The following is a 19,417-nucleotide window of genomic DNA, read 5'->3' as shown; positions in this document are numbered from 1 at the left end:
TACTTCGAATCATTTCGATCTTAGCTCATAGTTCTAACTCTCATATTTATAATAGTCGCTTTTAATTGTTTGGTCCGATATCAAAATTGACACAATCTAATTATAATACTCATTTTTTATAATTTAGGCTTGTCTGTTGGACTTGTCTCACCGTAAAAACGCTACATCCATAGTTCTATAGAGTCAACGTGCAACACAACGACCTGGAAAGCGTGGGCGACGAACAGAGATACACACACTATCCCTGCAGGGAACTATGATGAGCAAAACTCTCCTCCTTTCATCTTTACTGGTCTTCATTCTCTCCATTTTTCTTCTTCCTTTTCTCAGTTAATGCTCCTTCTCCAATCTTTCTTTCGAAATTGTACAATTACTCATATTTGCTAGAATTATTATGTTAATCGTTGTTTATTTTTGCAGGGTTATCAAATACTTCTATGGAAGCAGATTTTGCAGACTTATTAGTCACAAATGCCTTCATTTACACTAGCGACCCTTCTCTTCCTTTTGCTGATTCCATGGCCGTTAAAAATGGCCGCATTTTGCGTCTTGGCAATTACTCCTCTTTTAAGGTTTCTCTTCTTTTTCTGCCTTTTTTTCCTTTCAATTTCTGGGTTGTTATTGCAGATATTTTAATAAGTGGGCATTAATCCATGTTCGCAAACATGAATCTAATCAGAACTTTTGGCTTCAAATTTCGACCAAATGAATGGTTTTTCTTTTGATTCCAATTAGTTATGCAGTGAAAAATGAATTCTTAATGCTTGTTACTATGTTTATTGCCGATCCTATACTGTTTGGATTGAGAGCTCGTTTGATTGACACAAATTGTGTATTTCAAACGAAATTTCTAATTTCTTTGAAGTTACTTCCTTGGTCAAATTTATAGGAAATGTTATTTCTTGTTTGGTTGAGCAATAGAATTTACAATTGGTATAGAAATTTGGAGTTAGTGAATACCCTTGGTAGTTAAATTCATACACTTTGTATTCCGTTTCCCTATAGTCGTCTAAATACTGTCAACCAAACAACTACATTTATAAGCAATTGCTAGGAAATAGAAATTCTAAGGGAACTAGTAGACAACCAATCGACCTGTAAGCTTTGGCATTATTATCGTGTTATTACTGTGTTTAACTAGCAACAAAAGATTGTGGGAATCAAAACAGAAAGAATCTTCTATGGTTTTATTAATTTCCTGTACAACAGACTTATAGTTACTAACATGCTTTATTTGGTTTTGTTTGTTATAGGATTTAAAAGGAAGTAAAACAAAAAAATTGAATCTTGATGGAAAAATTGTAGTTCCTGGATTTATAGATTCCCACTTGCACTTGCTTTATGGAGGATTACAGGTTTGTCTAACCAGTGGACATCTTTTTGCCAATTTTGCTTTTATATTTGTATAATTCAGCTTTGTGGTGACAAAAGAACCTTTTTGTTAGTATAATGGTAAAGTTGCGTACATTTGAATCTACCCACTTAAGCGATACATTGTGGTAATGAAATGTTGTTTATTGTTCAAGTGACTGATATTCCATCTTTTTATTTAATATAACGGTAGAAAAATTCTCTTGAATATTTTTGTGTTGGAACAACTTTAAGGAACAAAGAGAGTACATGTTATTGTTTGTCTTTAAGTAATATAATGGAATGTTGATGCATCCAATCTATTACAAATTCCTTCTAACCCAAGCCAAAAATTGCTATATAGTGCTTTTGTAGTCATTCTATATAATTTGTGGACGTATTAATTAAGATGTGATGTGAGAATAAAACATTTTAACTAGGATAAGAAATATTTTCATACCACTATCATCATATAATTATGTCCAAATTTGAATAGTATGGTTAGGGAACTAGCATTGAAAGTTACACGATTTGATTATGAAACTCAAATGTGGTTAAGTACTTTGAATTGGAGAAAACTATCCATTACACATTTGTTGCTAGTATTGAAAACTACAAGTTTAGATCCCAAAATTATTCATGTATAGCTGTGAAGGAGCAAGTTATTTGCAAGACATTTGTGGAAGGTTACCATACACCAACCAATTATTATTTAAATTAATTGTTTTAATTTCCATGTTGATGCACTATCTTGTACTCTATAGTAAGGGTTTACTTGTTGAATATCTATATGTCTAATTATTGGAAGGAGCTACCTAATAGTTATTAAAATTGTTCCCTTGGGTTGCATTGGCTAGGGGGTAGGATTTAGTTTCCAAATTTCTTACCTTAACATAATAAAATCCATCCTAGGCTCTAGAACAATATTTTTGGCATCAAATGCAAAGGTTTAACGGTTTTTCCATGGATTATGTATTCCTGAAAGATTTTACATTATCTTGGGAGCTAATTTGGCGAAGGGGGGTCGTATTGGTTTTCTTTTAAGCAATGACATATGCGTAAGTCTTTTTTAGTTTTATCAAAAATTAAAATAACGAATGTTTAAAACAAGCACAGTCATGTTTGAATTCGATTGTTTTAGGCATGATTTCCAATGTCTTTGGCTTGTATTTCATTTATGGATGATATTGTTGTCTGGTGTGTTATTTTCATGTTACAAATTCCAAGAACACATTTCTTTATTGTTTTTTTGTAGTATAATTATCCATCCTCTTAGATATCTATTTTCTTATGCTAAGCAGATGATGCAAGTGGAACTCCATGGTGTTAATACAACAGAGGAGTTTAAAATGAAGATTAAACAAGCAGTCGAAAGTAAATTAATTTTAAGAACCTAGCTATATGATATCATGAAGCTGAAAAATATATGTATCTTATGATTTCATTTTGTGTTTGGTACCCCATGCATTTTAAAGTGCATTTGAATTGACATATGGAACTGTAGATTTGTAGAACATAACTTAAATTTACTTTCGGAGGATTAGTGAATCACATGCAAAAAAGGGACACTAAATGATTATGATGATTCTAGTGGATTGAAGGGAGTGTTATTGGTGTGAAGAAAACCAAACATATAATTGTGGGTGTTAGAATAAAAAAAAGGTGTTTGTCTACTAAAGGTAATTTATGTAGCACTAGGACGTACAGGGTCGGGGTGATACACGTTATAAACATGATATAGGTTTAGGCTTAGGTTCAAGTGAATATATGGTGTTAGGATTATGGTTTTGGACAATTTAGGGTTAGAGGTTTGAGAAAGATGAGGATTTTTTTTTTACACTTAGAATTTTTGAAATGTCTAACGGGAGGTAGGGTTTTGATAATTAGGATTTCAATCATTAAGCTTTGGTTAATTAGGGTTGGTGAATGGTTTAGGGTTCGTAGAGGTGGATGATTTTGTGGTATTGTGGAAGGCTTTTGTGTTTAGATGTTTTGGGATGGAATTTTGTGGGAAAATAATTTATAGATTGGTAAGTACCGCTGACTAGCTTTGATACATAAACATTACAAAGTAAGAATATCATCTAAAATTTCCAAGAACACAATCAACTTGCTTAAGAGGCTGACAAGGATAGCCAACTTTCTCACTTCGAGTCATGAAAGTGTAATAGATACCAAACCAGAAGGAAAGCTCTCAAGAATTTGATCCTTTACTTTACTGTCTATGATATTCGAATGATGGGGTATTAATTATACCGGTTCTGATCTATTTTTCTAAAAGAAGAGCATGTATAAATAAAAAAGATATTAGCTTACTATGACTAGGTCTAAAACCTGGAAGATAGGAAATTCAACTAGGGTTTTAAGATGGGGATGACCAAATCACTTCAATCACTTTTCCAAGTTCCAATGGTCTCAAAATAGGCTAACATTGTTTAAAACTCTATATTTTGGTGTTTATGTCAATCCATCAAAAGATATTTTTATCCTAACACGCCTAAGGGTATGATTAATTGCATGAAAATTATATCTTCTCATAGATCTATCTTCTTTTGTTCTTCTCATAGATCTATCTTCTTTTGTTCAAGACTCTATTTTTCTCAACATCTTAACTTGTTAAACAAATTAGACTTATCTTTAGTTTTTTTTTTGCTCGTTACTTCATACCTGAGCTTCAAATCTATTACTTTCGGACCCTTAGTCATGGTTTAGGCTCCTTCACCAATATTTGGACAATCTTGGACCACTACTCATTACAACCCCAAGCTCAAGCAAAGTTCAACTCGAAAATACTGGAATGAAAAGATCTAGATTCCTAATTAATTGAAAACTCAACATACTAGATTGAAATAACACTATTTTACCATGTCGGTGTGAGCTTGGACATGAAAAGCTTCTCAAGTACTTATAGCCACCTAATTAATCATATTAGGATTCTTAGACATGTTCGATTGTTTAGGATCGCTATTAAAAATATCTTATCCATACCAAAGAGAACTAGCACACTTCTTTGTTAACAATAACCATAAAAACATAACTTATTTATGGGAAGGTGCATAGTAAAAAATATAAGGCCACATTGTATCATTTTAGTTGAGTCGTAAAGGTATTCAAATCTACTAAAACAAAGCTATCTGCATCGTAAAGGTGTAACATAACAATGTTTTAAGGCTTGTTACCGCATAACTTAGACTATTAGCGCAATTGTGACCAAAATCAAAATTTTTTATTTTGTATAGGTGGTGGCCCATTGAGGGAGAATTTGGGCATGCGATTGAGACTATTTTATTGTAGATTATCCACCTTTTGTGACTTTCTCCATGTAGCGCCAAAGTATGCTATCATACAAAGTATGATCCTATGCCTGCGCAATACATAATCAAGTATAGGTGTGCAACATGATTAGTAGCAAACTCATGTTGATTTTACTTATGAACTCATTTTCTTTAGCTTTATATGCTTATTATAGACATTTTCGCAACATCATTCTCTTTCGAGTAATCATATAAAAGTTTCTTATGTATATAAGCATGTAATTGGTTATAGATTTTTGGGTTTAAATGTCTGTGCACATTGAGATTTTGATGTTAGTCCTTGACTTAGTTGCTTTAAATCAATGTTTCTTTTTGTGGGACATGATAATATAGCACAACAAAGTCTCGAAAGGTTAAATGTAGTTGAGTATTCTCAAAATTTAGAATTGTAGTAGTGAAACAGAAAATCTAAAACACTGTGCAAAAAAAAAGGCCGCGTCAAATTGCTTTGGTTAAGTCATAAAGTTTTGAAATTTACAATTGATGCAAACCCATCAGAGTTGCGGAAGATTTTTAGGTCGGTTCAAGGGATATCTCATTGTTTTTCCATATTTTGGCGTTTTGACAAATACAACACACTTGTTACTGCATCACTGCGATAGCTTCCGCAACCGCAACCGAAATTGCATTTCTGATCTATGAATAGAAAACAACAATTAATCAAGAGGGAGGTAGTTTGAAGAAGGTTTGTTCTTTCTTTAAGATATATGAGCGATTTCTTTTTTGTGTAGGTTTGGCATTGTTTCTTATAACTATCTATTGTCTAGTGCATTTTTTAAAATTCTTCTCAGTAAGTTCTTATTTGCAAAACTCGTAGGTAAGAAGGAAGGTGTTTGGATTTTGGGTGGTGGATGGAACAATGACCTTTGGGGAGGAGAAATGCCAACGTCAAATTGGATAGATGATATAAGTCCTCAAAATCCTGTAAAGTCAAAACCTCAAATTTGACAATCGACATGGTTCTTTTCAGTTAGTACATTAAATGCCGCTTAAAAACAAAACTGCTGCAGGTTTGGTTGTCAAGAATGGATGGTCATATGGGCTTGGCTAATTCTCTGGCTCTCAAATTGGCTGGAATTACTCGAGAAACCAAAGATCCTCCTGGCGGTGTAATAAGCAGAACATCCGATGGAGGTAAAGTTCATTTCAATGTAAGATGCATCTTTATCTAGGAAGGGGTTAGTGTATGGAGGAAAATCTGGGAATATGTACTTGAAATTCAGCCAAATTAACAGACAACTTGGTGATTATGATCTAATTAGTTTCAAACTTTACTTATAGACTATCACTATTTTATGCTAAAATTCACACGTCTTTTCTACCATTATCAAAGGCTGAATTACTTTCAGGTCAATGTATGTTGGCTTGTACAAGAATTTGGGCTCCTGAAATCAGAAACAATATAAACCAATCTAGATGTCAGTTTTCTTTTTCCTACACTGGTTATATATGTATTATGTATTGACTGGGAAGCGGGAAGTGGGAACTGTAAATTTCCATGCACCTTTTCTGGAGAAGCAACGAATTGAACGGCAGTTAACTTTCGAAAATATAACTACTTGTTAATAGGCAATTGTAGGCAGAATCAAAGATTGCTAGTGGTTCTGAGAGGCTTAATTTTTCAGAGAAATTTTATTTGTGTCATTGTTTGTAATATTAGTGTAGGTGAAGATCAATGTTGGGACATTCTCTCTTCTTTTAACCTATGCAAGTATCTGTGTTCATGAATATTCAAATGACAAGTTTGCTGAGCCTGCTAGGATTGTTGGTGTGGGAATGATCAATAATTATCACATCAGCAGTTTTGGAGGCCAAATGAGGCTATCTCATGTGTAATGTGTTTTACAGTAATGATGAGACAGGGAATCGTTTGTTTTTGCATTGTAACTTGGAGACAATCCTGAAGCTAGGACTTTTAAGCATTGTTGTTACAATTAGTTGATTGCTCCACCCTATATAAGGGCCGGCAAAAGTCTGAGACAAGCTTTGTTTTTCGCTATATGCTGTATATATTGTATCAGAGAATGATAGGATATTTTAAGATCAGTTGTCTTCTTGGATTTCTGTATGGATTAGGTGGTTCTTAAGGCCGTATCGCATAGACCGCAGTATAAAACTGAACTGATATTTTTTTGCGTTGTAAAGGTCTGCGTTTTAGGCCATATCAAGGGATATTTCATGCTTTTGACGGATATTTAAGCATTAAGATAACCACATGACTCTCGTTACCACATTGACATTACATTACCGCAATTGCGATCGTTAACGCATTTTTTGCACTATGTTAAGGAGTCTAGAATATCATCTTTGAGAAGCTAGATAGTCCATGTCATTGTTTAATGGTATAATGTGTTGCTATATTACTTATGTTGTACGAATATTGATGATTATTGTGCTTATTCCCTTGCTATTTTCTATATCCAGAGCCTACAGGATTGCTGATAGATGCTGCAAGGCAGCTCATGCTTCCCAGTATTCCAGAACCTTCAATTGAGGAAAGGAGGGAAGCATTACTAAGGGCCACCAATTATGCTTTGAGCAAAGGGGTCACAACAGTGGTTGATATGGGAAGATATGTTCCTGGTTCTTCAACAGAATTATCATGGGAGGATTTTACAGGTGTTGAACTACAGAAATTTGCTACCTTGTTTTGCACTGTATTTTGATAATCGTTATCGTAGGAAATACTCCTTATGGGAACAACAAATGGACCACCCCAAAATGGCAAAAGGGAAATTCTTTACGGAACGGAGGGAGTACTAACGTTTCTTTGGTCATTTTGGAGCTATTTTTTTTTACGTGCTATTCGCTTAAGAAATTTGTTTTTATTATTTTAGTAATTAGTAACTTGTCATTAGAAACTGTCTTTTCTTGGAAAAATTTTTGGAAACTGTAAAATGCCTAAAAAAAAGGCAGTTATAGGAATTTCTTTCTTGGAATGAGTTGTTTCATTTGTTGATCTGAACATGCAAACATCCAGTATAGTGAGAAAGTACTTCCAACAATTTTCTTGTTTTTACAAATTTTTTTAATAACTTTTTTTCGATTTCATTTGTTTTGGCAGATGTCTACAAGTGGGCAGATAGTTCCGGGAATATGCTGATCAGAGTTTGTCTGTTTTTTCCTCTTGTAACCTGGTCACGCTTAGCTGTATGTTCTATTTGACAAGTTTCGTTTGTTAGTTGTTCAGTTTACTTGTGAAGAAAGCCTTTTAATCCATTTACTTTTATACTGTTAATCAGGATCTTGTGCAAAAGATTGGTCATATGGTTAGCCAAAGAATTTACCTTGGTGGCGTCAAGGCTTTCTTTGATGGATCATTGGGCTCAAACAGTGCTCTCTTTTATGAGGTTAGCATGCAAGATGCAGTTATTACTTATTTGTACTTTCAGATCATTCATTTTAAGTTCATGAGTTCTTTCTGCTTAGGCATTAGTTTAGAGATTCTTGTAAATGGTGATTCACAGGATTGACAAAAATCTGCTTACAAACTGATGAATTTATCAACTTAACTACACTGTTTCCTTTTAGTTACCCCTGGTCAATCTGTCTAATGATAATGGAGTCAAGACATGGTGGTAACTTCTTATCCTCTAATATCATGACATTTCTGTTTATTTCCCTTTGAGAATCAGTTTTTCAGTTCATATACTCCATTTCACTGCAGCTAACCTAAACCTCTGATACTTTAACTTTCGTCTCCATAACTCCAACTTGTTAGGGACACTTATACTAATATTTTCAACAAAAAGAACATCACCCAAAAAAGGTATACGAAAGGAAAGAGGTTAGGGTCATGATTAAATCATGTTAGCTCATGAAAATATACCGTGGAAAGGAAAGAAGTTAGAGCATCTCCTTGGTGTAGTCTTATTGTGATAGGAAATCCTCTGTCACTCGTACATATATCTTTACTAAAGCTATGAAAAGGGAACTTTGATGATTGCAAGGCTCGAACCCTTTACTGTGCTTCTGTTTGAAACTTTGAATTGTCTTGAAGACAGTATTGGAACTATTAAGTTCTGTTATACCCATTTCACAAGTTGGTTAATTAAGTTTTAAGTTTAATAATGTTATGACGCACTTGTTATGTCTAATCCATGATTGTTTTGCCTAGTGTACATGTTCAGGATTTTGAATACGTCCAACATATTTGTAATTTGAACGTACCCATTTGATTATGTGTGACACTCGGATCCGTATCTTAAGTCCTTATCTATACACTGGTGTGATCATCAATGCTCTCGAGTCTTGATAGTTGGACTAGGAATACATCCATGACATCTTCACATCCTTGCAATGTATTTTATTGCCATACGCTCTTTTTCACGTAATAGATTCCATGTTGAGTATTTGACTTTCCTTATGCAGCCATATGCTGATGATCCTGAGAACTCTGGTCTTCAAGTGGCGGAACTTGACGATCTAACCAACATGACCACACTCTCTGATAAGTCTGGGCTGCAGGTAGTCCCTTGATACCGTAGCTTTTTCCATTCGTTAAATCAATATATGTAGGATTATAATATTATAAGTGCATATGATTACATCAGGTTGCAATCCATTGTATTGGTGATAAGGCGAATGGCTTAGTCTTGGATATATATAAATTAGTTGCTTCCATTAATGGAGAAAGGGACAGAAGATTTAGGGTAAGAAAATCATCACTGCTCGGTGGCTGCAACAATTATGGACAAATTTGCAATGTGTTTATGTACAACTGAACAGTTTCACGAATTTCGAATATTGGTGATTTCAGATTGAGCATGCTCAACATTTGGCTTCTGGTGCAACTGCTCGGTTTGGTAAACAAGGAGTGGTTGCTTCAGTACAGGTTATATATTAGTTTGAGTTCATCCATACTTACTGAAAATTGTTTATTAGCAGACATTTCTTATATATAAAGTTCTATATGCAAATTTTTTTCATAACCTGCATGTGTTAATGGAAATATAGTTACCGTCCTCCCAAGAAAAGGAGAGATTATGGTAGAAATACAGACAGTATGTTTGTTCAAAACAATAGGCTAATTCTCCTCCATCACATTGCTGATATTGTTGCTGACATGTTTCATTGCTATATCCGCAGCCCGAGCACCTTCTAGACGATGCTATATCCGCAGCAAGAAAATTGGGGAAGCAGCGGGCTGAAAGTGGATCGTATCTTTTTCGTTCACTTCTAGAAAGCCATTCACTTTTAGCTTTTGGCTCTGACTGGCCTGTGAGAATTTATATCTGAACTTCCTGAATCCCGACACTTTACGTTGTTTTTGTTAGCCTTTTAAGCACTGACCACTATGATTCTGTTATGGTGGTTTAGGTTGCTGATATTGATCCCTTAAATTCCATTAAAGCAGCAGTGAAAAGGATTCCACCAGCATGGGAGACTTCGTGGATACCATCTCAATGTATCACACTCAATGATGCGCTTGATGCGTAAGTATCATCAGTATTCCTTAATATTTATGTAAATCTTCTCATTCATTATGTTCGCCATGGGTTTCCTTTTATCCAATTCTCAAAAGCTGTATAGAAAATGATTCTTAAAGTCTGCTTACAGCTTCCAAGAACTTTAGACATACGGTATTAACATAAATCCAGAAGCACTATCATAGGATGTAGTCTGTCAAGCATAGGCCATGGTGTTAGAACAGAGAGAGGAACGCATGGGTTTTACTTCATTTAGGCCGGTGTTGGGTTTCCACAGCTTTATCCAAAGAGGGTAATAAAGCCTTCTTTCCTCCCTGCTCCTCCCATTTACCATCACCTCATTAACTTGGTTAGCTCATATTACTATCTATTTCAGTTCTACCAATTCAAGAACGTTAGTTGTTGGACTGTTAATTACCTCTGCGATTCTCTTCTTCAATTCTGCAACTAAGATACTGAGTTGTTCTCTCGCGTTCATACACATGACCTCTCAGGCTTAATGCCTTTTCTTATTGCCGAGTCCGCTCAACATACTGAACAACTTTTGATAGCTTTCACCACAGGGATCATCTGTATCTTTCGTATGCACATACAAACACACTATCAAACTTTAAAACCCTACAAGATAATCCTTGATAGGCATATCAGAGAGATGCCCTCTACCTTACCTCCTTACACAACCTACTTTTGTTACTTTTTAAACCTTAAGATTTTTTTTATCCGTTGCGAAATGATATTCACTTCTTTTCCCCAAATTCTGCCTGTGATTGCACTTATTATGGTTTGTTCTTGCCCTGTTTCTTAAGCATACCAGTTGCAAGTGTAAAGATTAAAAACGGACAAAGTATGGTGATTTGGAATTTTTACTTCTTTTAGGGGAAAATGAAAAGGATTCCATTAACTCAAGAGAAAAACAGGAAAAACCAAGGGTAAACCCCAGTATCCCACAAAACAAGACTAGCGCAACTAGATTTTAGGCTTATCTTTGGCTATCTATCCATATGCTATCCTCTACTGTTTATTTCTTTTAGAACCATATTATCAAAGTGGCAGTCAGAAAACAGATGCACTTGGGATTCATAATGGTTCAAACAGATTACACAGGTCCTATCTTCAGTGACAGTTATAGCAGCTAATCTATCTCTGGTTTTGAGTGTTCGGTGAGCAGCCAAACATATTAGAAATCTTAATTTGGGAGTTTTCATCCTATTCCAGACTATAGCATCCCATGATACTGAGGGAAGATCAACACCCGAACATAATTTGCCGCCTGATTCACTTTTTGAACTCATAATTCGCTCAAAAATATCCCAAAAACCGACCACAATTCCCCCTTTTGATTTGTGATTCGCAAAAGGATTTGTGAATCAGGTGGCATTGACTAGGATTCATCTTTTTATAAACATTTGAAACAGAATAATCCCTTTTAAGCCACAGTTGGACTCGGGAATCAACAAGCCAATCTTCCACCTTGCATATTTGCCTTAGAACCTAACTAGCAGCACCACTTAGTTGGAAGGACCACCAATCTTTCCCTATTGCATACATCCCATGAACTCATTTTACCCATATACTCTTTTTTGTTGATAATATTCCGAACTTTGTTCCGCAGGAAGGAATAACATTCACTAGAAATGTATGTACCCTTAAGTTGCCATTCGAAGTTCAAAGTTGAAACCATAGATAGGTATCACTATCATGGAAATTTACTTTCGTCCCAGAATACATATGTGGTATATATATATATATATATATATATATATATATATATATATATATATATATATATATATATATATATATAACATTATTTCATAGACTACCACCTAGGCAGGGTTTAGGAGGTCAGGTTTATGCAACTTCATTCTTGTAATAATAAAGAGCTTATTTCCAATGCACCCTTGATAGTTGATAGAAAAAAGCATATGCAATTTGACGAAAATAAGAAGTTTATATTATGTAACAAGTCATTACATTGTGCAGTCAAAGATTTAAAAATCTTTGGTTCCATCATGAATGCACAAATGTCTTTATAACAACAATGCGAAAGTCTTAATCCCAAAAGATTGGAGTCGGCTACATGAACCATATATTAGTTCCAATGGTCGTCCATATAGATTCTTATCCTTCATTTATTCGGGTTTTCTACCATCTTAATCTGTTAGTCTTGATCCTTCATATTGTTTTCCAATGCTACCCCCAGGTCATCTTCAGTCTTTCTTGTCCTCTTTTTAAGTCTCCCAAACTCCAACTTTTTATCTTCCTTACCGATCTCTAATACCCTGTCATTGCCTCATTGGACATGTCCAAACCATCTTAAACTATTATATTTCATCTTTTCCTCGATATTTGCAACTACTAAACCCTTTTTTATATCTTTGTTTCGAATCCTACCTTTCAAGTCATGCTCAATCATTGATCGAATCATTTGCATTTCCGCTACTTACATCATCCTACTATGATCCTTTCGAAAAGCCCAACATTCTTATCGTATTAGTAGCACTGGTCTATTGATGATTCAATAAAACTAGTTATTCAGCTTTAAGGGCACACCTCAATCACATAATTTTCTAGAAGCCGCTCTTTGTTTTTATCATTCTCACTTAATTTTATGGGTCACATATTGTAAGGTGTTCTCACCACTCTAAAATTTGGACCAAAGGTATTTAAAGCATTTACTTGGAGAAATTTCTCTCTTCTAGCTTTATAGTGTCTCTCAACTCTCGTTATCTCGTTTGTGCTATAGTTTACACTTCATATACTCCGTTTTATTTCGACTTAATTTGAACTCTCATAATAACGAACAATATTACTTTGTTGTTTTGCTCTATTAGATGGGCTAAACTAATCAAAATAAAGGGAATTAAACCACACTAATACTACTTATTTTAGAAGCAAAACCTAATAATTCTACGATGTCGTTTCAAGTAGTATCCTTAATTCATTGTGCCTTTGCAAATTTATTTTTTTGTTAGCTTTTGGTTTCCATCACTACGAACTTTTAGCTGTTCACAGGCACACAATCTCAGCAGCTCGTGCGTGTTTTCTGGACAAAATTATAGGGTCGTTATCTCCAGGGAAATTGGCAGATTTTGTCATACTATCCACAAATTCATGGGAACAATTCACAGCTGAAGCAGTTGCTTCGATCGAGGCTACTTATATTGATGGGATCAAAGCTTATTCAGCTAAAGATGCTTTGTGAGAATATAGGTTTATTTATATTTGCATATAGCATAAATGATGAGATTTACAAACTATGTTTTCGAAACTATATTCATAAATACTAATAAGAAAATGTTTTTTTAACAAATTACCGTTAAAAATAGGAAAATTTATTGTGAATAATTCAATTTATTTTCAATTACCTGCCAATAATCTCATGAAATTTTTTTAATAATCCAACCTTTGCTTTCAGTTTGTTGCCAATGACCCTTCAAAGAAATGACCTATTATATCAGGTTACCTCTTATTTTCTTCCTTCTATATAATAATCTAATCTATTTTCTATTACCTACCAATAATCCCACCTTTAAAATTTTTTTCAATAATCCAATATTTACTTTTTGTTTGTTGTTAATAGACCCTTCAAGAAACCAAATGAAATTGCTATTATTTTCCAAGCTTATGAAGTTGATCATTGCATAAATAGTAATTGTCTTTACATACATATACCATCAAATAGGGGTGTTCACAAATCCGACCTGTTGACCTACACCCAACCCGTTATATTATATTATATCAAGTTGAAACTTACACATTAAAATATTATAAAAAATTAATAATAGTCGTTAGTTTTTCAATTCCCTTCAAAGTAAAATATCCCCTTTAATTAGTGTAACAACCCGATTTACCGTTGATTGGGTAAACAGGGTCATCACTGGGTTCGTTTCCCAAGAAACTGAAATCACACTTCCAAAACTTGAGCAAAAGGGGTCACTAGCTCTTTAATGTAACTAATTCAGCTAAATCTCAAACCAAACATCTAACTTAAACATAAAGTAATCATACAATTCACTTCGACTCGAATATAACCAACACAACCAAATCTAATATACATTTATCCAAAAACCTAATACAAAACTACAGATTCCCACGTGCTCAGCTCGAAATACAACCTTGGAACGCTATTCAATCTCCGTTAAACCCTCATTCCCGACCGGTTCCGATCTGTAACCAGACTAAAAGATGGAAACAACAGAGAATCAGATTAAACTGAATGAGAAGTAACAATCCAAAACATTAAAACAGAGCAATTCAAAACAATGGTTTAAAAGCAACATCAGTTTCCTAGATCTATGTGCGCACAGGGAGTCTAGTTGAGAGGCTCATCCATAGCTCTAAGGCTATGTCACTCTCGAGTGAAGCTAGTCAATATCTCAATGACAATTCGCTTCAAACAGGGAGCAGGGAACAATGTTCCTCAACTCCGTCAATGACCAGCTCACAAGCCCGATCCATTGACCATATCATAATATCAGCATAAACATTCACAACAACAATTGTCTCAACAATTTCCAATTCAAAAGAACTTTGATAAAACTGTTTTACACCAAAAAAGTAGTCTGGCCAGACCCTTTAAGGGACTGTTACTACTCACCAAAAAGAACGCTTCAAGAGGCCAAGTCTGCTACCCCCGCGATTATTAGAAAGGCTCTGCGATAATGTCGCTTCCTGAAGCATAACAAACATAGCATTACAACAATGCATACGATACTACAGCTAGGTTCATATAGTTCATTAATTTTTTTTTTTTTTTTTTTTTTTTTTTTTTTTGCCAAGTATGAGTATTATATACCAGAACAAAAATATCAAGGTACAATCTTTAGCTGGAAATTAACCCCACCTAAAGCCTCCAAAACCTAGACAACGCTCAAGACAAACTACGATCGAAAAACTGAAACTACCCCAAAAGAAACAACCCCTATCTAGTTACAAGCATCTCTTTCATTCTGTTGTTTACCCTTCCAGCTAATCTAAATACAATGTAGTTTGTAAGTTCCTTCATATTACAAGATCGATTATCAAAAATCTTCCTGTTGCGGTGCATCCATATGCTGTATATCATTTCTGTCCAGATCCCCACAATCAGCTTTGCTCGGTCAGTTTTCTTCTTATTGATTTTGTTCATTTTTTGGATCTCTTCCTGGAAATTTGAAGATTCTGGCCTGTACTTAAGGAAACTAAAAAGGCAGTTTCGGACACTTTGCGTGAACTGACAGTCATAGAGCAGGTGCTGAGTAGATTCAATTGCACCACTACATAATACACACTTTGCATCCTCGATCACCTTCCATTTCTCGATTCGTTCTTTAGTAGCCAGTCTATTTTGTATTGCAAGCCATGTGATGAACCTTGCTCCTGGACTGGCTATGTTCTTGATCATGATGTTGCTCCATGGAACTTTGGGAGCATCTGCAATTAGCATCTCATATGTTCTTCCTATAGTGTACTCGCTCCCTTTAGTAATTTCCTCCCATCCCCCTAGTCGTTCTACGACAGTTCTGAGATTGATGATCTTCTTAAAAAGCCATGAAGCATGAATGGAAACTTGCACTTCAGTTACATCCTGCAATTTCAAATAATAACTATGAACCCATTTTACCCATAGATTTTCCTTTTTCCGAGCTATGTTCCATAGTTGTTTGAGCATAGCCGCTTTGTTCCAATTGTACATATAGTTCATTACTACTCATCCTAAGAACGCATAGTTCCACCAGCTATTCTAATATTTCCAATTAAACACCAATATATACATTCAAACTCAATGTTAGAAATTCTCAAAGATTCACATAATACTTTTAAGAATATCAAATTATTCGATACTTACCCAAAACTCTTGGTTTTAGCATTTCTAAGCATCATATAATAGTAAAACTTGATCTTTAATTCACCATTTACATCTTATTAAACTGGAAGTAAACATTCTAGCCCACAATCGCTATTGCTCATAAAGAATTTAATAATCCATCTAAAATATTAAATCATCTAACAATTAGCTCTTGACGAGTATCCACAATCCAAAATGATTAATCTCAACTTCATCCAAATCTATCAATCAACATAATACCCATAACAAGTTCTCAAATCAACAAACATCTAATATATCATCTAAGAGCATCACTTTACTCAATTACTTGTCATCATCATTGTCAAAACCTCCATGAACAGCTAACATCTACGTGAGAAGTTCATTAACCCAACCAAAATCAGGACATCATTATCATCATCATCATCATCATCATTATTTGCCATAAGTTCCTAATTCCTAACAATAATTATCCAATATCTCATATCCAACTAATACTCCCAATCAACATAACTCATCCAATTAATTATATAAATTTCAAGATTCACTTAAATTTAGGGTTTAACACATGATTAATAAATTATTCAATGGAAAGCTTATGAATAAAAGTATACTCATCAAGAAAACAGAGAAGGCTCAAGAGAACTACCTTCCGTTCTAGCTACCAAAAAAAATGAGATGGAAATCGGATTCAATGCTTGATTCTTGATTTGAATTTGATGTTTAATCCACAAGATTGAAGCTCCCTCTTCCCCCCCCCCCCCCCCCCCCCCCCCCCCTAAACCGGCAGAATTCAAAGACAAGGGGAAGGATTTCGATTGCTACTTTGATTTCACGCAACCTTTCGAAATTCAGAGGAAGAAGAAGAAGATTGAGAAATATACACGTGGTCTCTTGTGAATTCAGATGTATAAGATGATTGAAGCTTGTTTTTGCCCTAAATTTCGAAGCCAAAAGAACCGTTTTCCACCCTAATTTCAAATGAAAATCGAATGGAAGAAGAGGTGGGATTCGCTTGAAAATGGCGTGTTGAGATGATACCTTGATTATACGAAAGAAGAAGAAGGAAAAGAGAAGGATTTAGAGACAAGGGAAGGTCGGTTTACATGAGAAAGAAGGAGAAGGAATGAGAAGGAAGAAGAAGGAGAATGACGGTGAAGGTGACGAGAAATAAATGGGAATTGGGAAAATGGGTTTTAGTTTTTTTTTCATCTTTTTTTTTATATGTCATCATTATTATTATTATTATTATAACCTACTTAACTCCCTTAATTCATGGTAAATTTTCTAATTAGTTTAAAACCCAAAATGATTTTATTTATTTTAAATTCCCGAATGTCACAATTAGTGCCAAAGAGAAATCGAGTATTTTAAAAATTGTGGATTTTTTGATAATAATTGAAGAGAAAATACGTTAAAGATATTAAAAGAGACTTACCATATATGGTTGAGATATATTGAATTGTTATAAACAAGTGGCAAAGAGTAATTGATTATTTAGCTTCTTGAAGGGTCAATTGGCAACAAAATGCAAACAAAGATTGGATTATTGAAAAAAATTCAAAAGGTGGAATTATTGGAAGGTAATGGAAAGTTGGATTATTATAAAAAAGGAAAAGATGAGATTTAACCTGATATAGCAGGTCATTTTCTAAAGAGTCCATTAGCAACAAACTGAAAGTAAAGATTGGATTATTACAAAATTTTCAAAAGGTGGGATAATTGGCAGATGATTGAAAATAAGTTGAATTATTCACAACAAATTTTCCTTAAAAATATAGGCGCATGTAGCTTTTTACGTGGGGTTAGATATGCAACTCCACTCAAAATAAATTAAAGAAAAAGTGTAGAATGGAGATCCAAAATACTCATTTGCACAACAAGTCTTGTATGAGATCGTCTCATCGTGAAACATACCCATATAAGTAGCTTATGTAATGATTTTTCGAAAAATTAATTGAGTAAATTGGAATGTAATTGACATGACATACTTGATAACTGTTCTTTTATATTTTTTGAAAAAATTAAATATTAAATTAATCCATATTAAGTCGTCTCATAGTTGTTAATGAAGAGTTTGTCTCATGAAGAATCTACACATTGTTGTCCAACAGATTATTTGATTTGAAGCTTGGTAGTAAACATAGTGTTGGGATGAGTTATCCCACATCGATAAATTGAAAATTGTGTGCACGCTTTATAAGCTATTAGAGACCTTCTTCCCATTGCCATATGATTTTGGGATGGTATATATCTCCTTGGCTTATGAAGTGTGTACACTTGTGTCCCCCGTTAATATGCTGGCATTCACGATAAGTCCAGCCTAATTTAACACATAGATTGACTCAAAATCTAGGACAATAAAGGATCCATCAGAATCAAGACCGAAATCATCTTAAAATACAGATATAAATTTGAGTGATCCCTAAATCCTATTGGTGTACAAGAGACCCACAATCAGAAAGCAGTGTATAAGTTAGTCTAACAGTCTAATTTGAGGATTAATCAAAAGGGTCCACTTTAGTGTACCCTAAGAATCTAATGAACATACTAATTAATAAACATTGTAGACCATACAAAACTTCGGTAGTTCTTATTTGATAGAAAGAATAACAAAAACAACTTTTAGTGATCATAAAAAGTTGGTTATCGTTTTATCTTTTAAATCTCCTTAAAAGTGTTTATTTGAGTTATTTTGTGTCCATATTATTTTTTGCATAGTTGTAAATTAATTTTGAAGTCGGATCAAATAAAATTCGATTATAAAGTCTTATAAATTTCAAATCATCTGGTCTGTTTTAAATATCTCTATATTTACTTTTCACTTTCTACTTCTCCTCTATCAGAAAGTTTTTAAGCCTGTTTCTCCATCAAATTGCCAACCAACTTTTAGTTTCTCATTTTATTATCTTTCATTTAGTTTTTATTGCTTCTAATTGAGTCCTAGTCTCTAGTATCTTTTATGATAATGAATGATTCCAAAAAGCCTAATTTCAAAATAACAAAAAAATACTAGATTAAATCTGTCAACACTAACTTGATAGTTTGACCCATTTTCTTAATTTAGTCAACTTTTTTTAGTTCCTAGTCAATACTCAAGATATTTAGTTGTGCTTCGTACATTTCTAGTCAATTTTTGTACTTGAGTGAGTTGAGTCAACACTTCTTTATTATAGTCTTAAACAGTATATCACTTTTTTTTGATGGAAATAAGATATATTCTCTAAAAAATAAAATTTATATATGCATTTGTAGAAATTCTTACCCATTGAGTTTGACCTAAACTCGACCCAATCCTAACTCAAATCAACCCAAAATGAAACTAACCTGAAAATAATCCATGTCTAAATAATTAGATCAAAAATAATTCGATGAACCGTTTTGATATGTGATTATATAATATAGAAAAAATTACCTGAAATAATCCAAGATTTTTATGATTTTTCTACAATAATCCCACATATTGATTAACCATGAATAAACCCAAATTTAGATGGTATTTTTCTAGAGTAAAC

General features: G+C 33.9%; 2 protein-coding genes across 5 annotated transcripts; one reads left to right on the top strand and one right to left on the bottom strand.

Moving 5' to 3' along the window:
- The first annotated feature begins 90 nt into the window (after positions 1-90).
- Positions 91-13,623, top strand: LOC130804528 (protein LONG AFTER FAR-RED 3). Of its 2 annotated transcripts, none has more exons than XM_057668995.1 (15): positions 91-329; positions 421-572; positions 1,254-1,355; positions 2,652-2,724; positions 5,482-5,588; positions 5,675-5,798; positions 7,089-7,283; positions 7,729-7,814; positions 7,907-8,014; positions 9,036-9,131; positions 9,218-9,316; positions 9,424-9,498; positions 9,753-9,884; positions 9,984-10,099; positions 13,109-13,623. In XM_057668995.1, the coding sequence occupies exons 1-15, from the start codon at positions 257-259 to the stop codon at positions 13,296-13,298; spliced, it is 1,728 nt and encodes a 575-aa protein (XP_057524978.1). In that variant the 5' UTR covers positions 91-256; the 3' UTR covers positions 13,299-13,623. The 2 variants fall into 2 exon arrangements, with proteins under 2 accessions (XP_057524978.1, XP_057524979.1); XM_057668996.1 differs by having other exon boundaries at positions 143-329; positions 13,099-13,623.
- Positions 13,624-13,765: 142 nt separating this feature from the next.
- Positions 13,766-17,103, bottom strand: LOC130804529 (uncharacterized). Of its 3 annotated transcripts, none has more exons than XR_009040027.1 (3): positions 16,552-17,103; positions 14,694-15,662; positions 13,766-14,274 (listed from the first exon to the last, which is right to left on the bottom strand). XR_009040027.1 is itself a non-coding variant. In XM_057668998.1 (3 exons), the coding sequence occupies exon 1, from the start codon at positions 15,777-15,779 to the stop codon at positions 15,018-15,020; it is 762 nt and encodes a 253-aa protein (XP_057524981.1). In that variant the 5' UTR covers positions 15,780-16,545; the 3' UTR covers positions 13,766-14,274; positions 14,694-14,767; positions 14,892-15,017. The 3 variants fall into 3 exon arrangements, 2 of the variants coding, with proteins under 2 accessions (XP_057524981.1, XP_057524980.1); XM_057668998.1 differs by lacking the exon at positions 16,552-17,103 and having other exon boundaries at positions 14,694-14,767; positions 14,892-16,545; XM_057668997.1 differs by lacking the exon at positions 16,552-17,103 and having other exon boundaries at positions 14,694-16,545.
- Between the last annotated feature and the right edge of the window lie 2,314 nt (positions 17,104-19,417).

This window comes from Amaranthus tricolor, chromosome 17, assembly GCF_026212465.1.
Source record: "Amaranthus tricolor cultivar Red isolate AtriRed21 chromosome 17, ASM2621246v1, whole genome shotgun sequence".
NCBI lineage: Eukaryota > Viridiplantae > Streptophyta > Magnoliopsida > Caryophyllales > Amaranthaceae > Amaranthus > Amaranthus tricolor.
The sequence above is the reverse complement of the archived record's forward strand: the minus strand, read 5'-3'. Positions and strand labels throughout refer to the sequence as shown.